At 39.8% G+C, this 2,673-nt stretch overlaps 1 protein-coding gene across 1 annotated transcript in view; it reads left to right on the forward strand.

Annotated features, from left to right (window-relative positions):
* Positions 1 to 6: 6 nt before the first annotated feature.
* The window catches only part of LOC112070977 (NLR family CARD domain-containing protein 3-like), a 6,583-nt gene continuing 3,916 nt past the window's right edge, over positions 7 to 2,673 (forward strand). The window contains exons 1-2 of the mRNA XM_024138437.2: positions 7 to 572; positions 728 to 901. Coding sequence (XP_023994205.1) covers positions 64 to 572; positions 728 to 901 — 683 coding nt within the window. The 5' untranslated portion in view covers positions 7 to 63. The remainder of the gene's footprint in view (positions 573 to 727; positions 902 to 2,673) is intronic.

The raw sequence follows: 2,673 nt of genomic DNA on the forward strand, positions 1-2,673 counted from the left end.
AAGGTGTACTGCTTTGTACATCTGAGTATCCAGGAGTTTCTGGCTGCACTATATGTGTTCCTCATGTTCACTAACGACAACAACAATCTGATGGCTAAAGGGAGATCCCTCCACAAAAAGAAACTATACCAAGATGCAGTGGACAAGGCCTTGCAGTTTGAAAATGGCCACCTGGACCTTTTCCTCCGCTTCCTTCTTGGCCTTTCACTGCAGTCCAATCAGCATCTCCTACAAGGCCTACTGACACAGACAGGAAGCAGATCACAAAGCAACAAGAAAACAGTCAAGTACATCAAGGAGAAGATCAGAAAGAAACTCCCTCTGGAGAGGTGCATCAATCTGTTCCACTGTCTGAATGAACTGAATGACCATTCTCTAGTGGAGGAGATCCAAAGCTACCTGAGATCAGGAAGTCTCTCAAAATCTAAACTCTCATCTGGACAGTGGTCAGCTCTGGTCTTCATGTTGCTGACCTCCGAGAAGCTGGATGTGTTTGACCTGAAGAAATACATCAGATCAGATGCATCTCTTCTCAAACTTCTCCCAGTTGTCAGATCCTCTAGAACAGCCCTGTAAGTGCTTAGTCAAGTTACATTCCAGACAGCATGCTAATATAACATAATAATGAACATCAGTTTGCATTACCATTTAGGCTGACAACTCAGTCCCTAAGGGGAGATGTTTTGTTGGCACCTGGGTATCTTGAGATGCACCTTTTGTTTCACAGGCTGAACGAATGTAAACTCACCAAGAAAAGCTGTGAGGCACTGGCTTCTGTTCTCAAATCAAACTCTTGCTGTCTGAGACTGCTGGACATGAGTGGCAATAAACTRCAGGATTCAGGAGTGAAGCTGCTCTCTGCTGGACTGGAGGATCCACACTGTAAACTGGAGACATTGAAGTYAGTGACTTTGTGACTGTCTCCACTGCAAAGGAAAGTGGATGTTATAATTATAAAGATGCACCTTCATGTTATAAATGTAGTTATAGATTTGTGTGGATTACTTAGCTGCATCCTCTATCTCCAGGTTGAATGATTGCAACCTAACTGAGAAATCCTTTGCGGTGCTTGCTTCAACTCTCAGCTTTAAGCATGTCAAGTTTGAGAAAGCTAGATTTGGAGGAAATTAATTCCAGGATTCAGGAGTGAGATTCGTCTGTGCTGGACTTGAGAATCCACAATGTAAATTGGAGACACTGAGGTAAAACTATCCCTCATCAAATGAAATTGTATTGGTCGCATTCACATATTTAGCAGATGTCATTGCGGGTGTAGCGAAATTCTTGTGTTCCTAGCTCCAACTTAGTTACGTTTATGCATTTTTTAAAACAAGCATACGTAACACTTGAAAAAGCCATACATGCTCATGAGTAAAATCATGGAGGATAACACACAATACAGTCTGGGACTAATTTCCGTTGTTAAATCATGGAGGATAACACACAATACAGTCTGGGACTAATTTCCATTGTTAAATCATGGAGGATAACACACAATACAGTCTGGGACTAATTCCCATTGTGGTCCTGTCACGTTCGTTGGTAGAAACGGACCAAGGCGCAGCGAATGTTGAGTAACACATAATATTTATTAGAAAGTGAAACTAAGCAGAGACATAAACAAATAAACAATAAACTAACAGTGACTACAGAGATGATACGTGCACTAACTCAAAATACACACTATCTCAAAACAATATCCCATAAAACACAGGTGGAAAAATGCTACTTAAATATGATCCCCAATTAGAGACAACGATAGCCAGCTGCCTCTAATTGGGAATCATACCAAACACCCAAACATAGAAAAACTAAACTAGAACCCCACATAGAAAATAATAACTAGAAGAAAAAAAACAGTCACCCCCTGACCTACTCTACCATAGAAAAAAGAGCTCTCTATGGTCAGGATGTGACAGGTCCTCTTACAGTGCAGTAATATCTAACAATTCACAACAATACACACCAATCTAAAAGTAAATTTTTTTAATTAAGAAATATATAAATATTAGTATGAGCAATGTTGGAGTCCGGAGTATAAATAATATAAATGCATGTATGTGTATATGTCACAGGAGGTTGGTGGCACCTAAATTGGGATGGACGGGCTCATGGTAATGGCTGGGGCGCAATTGGTGGAATGGTATCAAACACATCAAACACATGGTTACCATGGTTTCCATATGTTTGATGCCATTCTATTTGCTCCGTTTCAGCCGTTAGTATGAACCGTCCTTCCCTCAGCAGCCTCCACTGGTATATGTGATGGGATGTATAGACATTATGGACAGTATGTCAAAACAAATTACATTTTATTGGTCACATACACATGGTTAGCAGATGTTGATGCGAATGTAGCGAAATTATTGTGCTTCTAGTTCCGACTATGCAGTAATATCTAACAAGTAATCTAACAAATTCACAACAACTACCTTATACATACAAATGTAAAGGGATGAATAAGAATATGTACATATAAATATATGGATGAGCGATGGCCGTGCGGCATAGGCAAGATGCAGTAGATTGTATAGAATACAGTGTATACAGTTGAAGTATTTATAAATACAGTTGAAGTCGGAAGTTTACATACACTTAGGTTGGAGTCATTAAAACTCGTTTTTCAACCACTCCACACATTTCTTGTTAACTAACTATAGTTTTGGCAAGTCG

Source organism: Salvelinus sp. IW2-2015, unplaced genomic scaffold, assembly GCF_002910315.2.
Source record: "Salvelinus sp. IW2-2015 unplaced genomic scaffold, ASM291031v2 Un_scaffold1481, whole genome shotgun sequence".
Lineage (NCBI taxonomy): Eukaryota > Metazoa > Chordata > Actinopteri > Salmoniformes > Salmonidae > Salvelinus > Salvelinus sp. IW2-2015.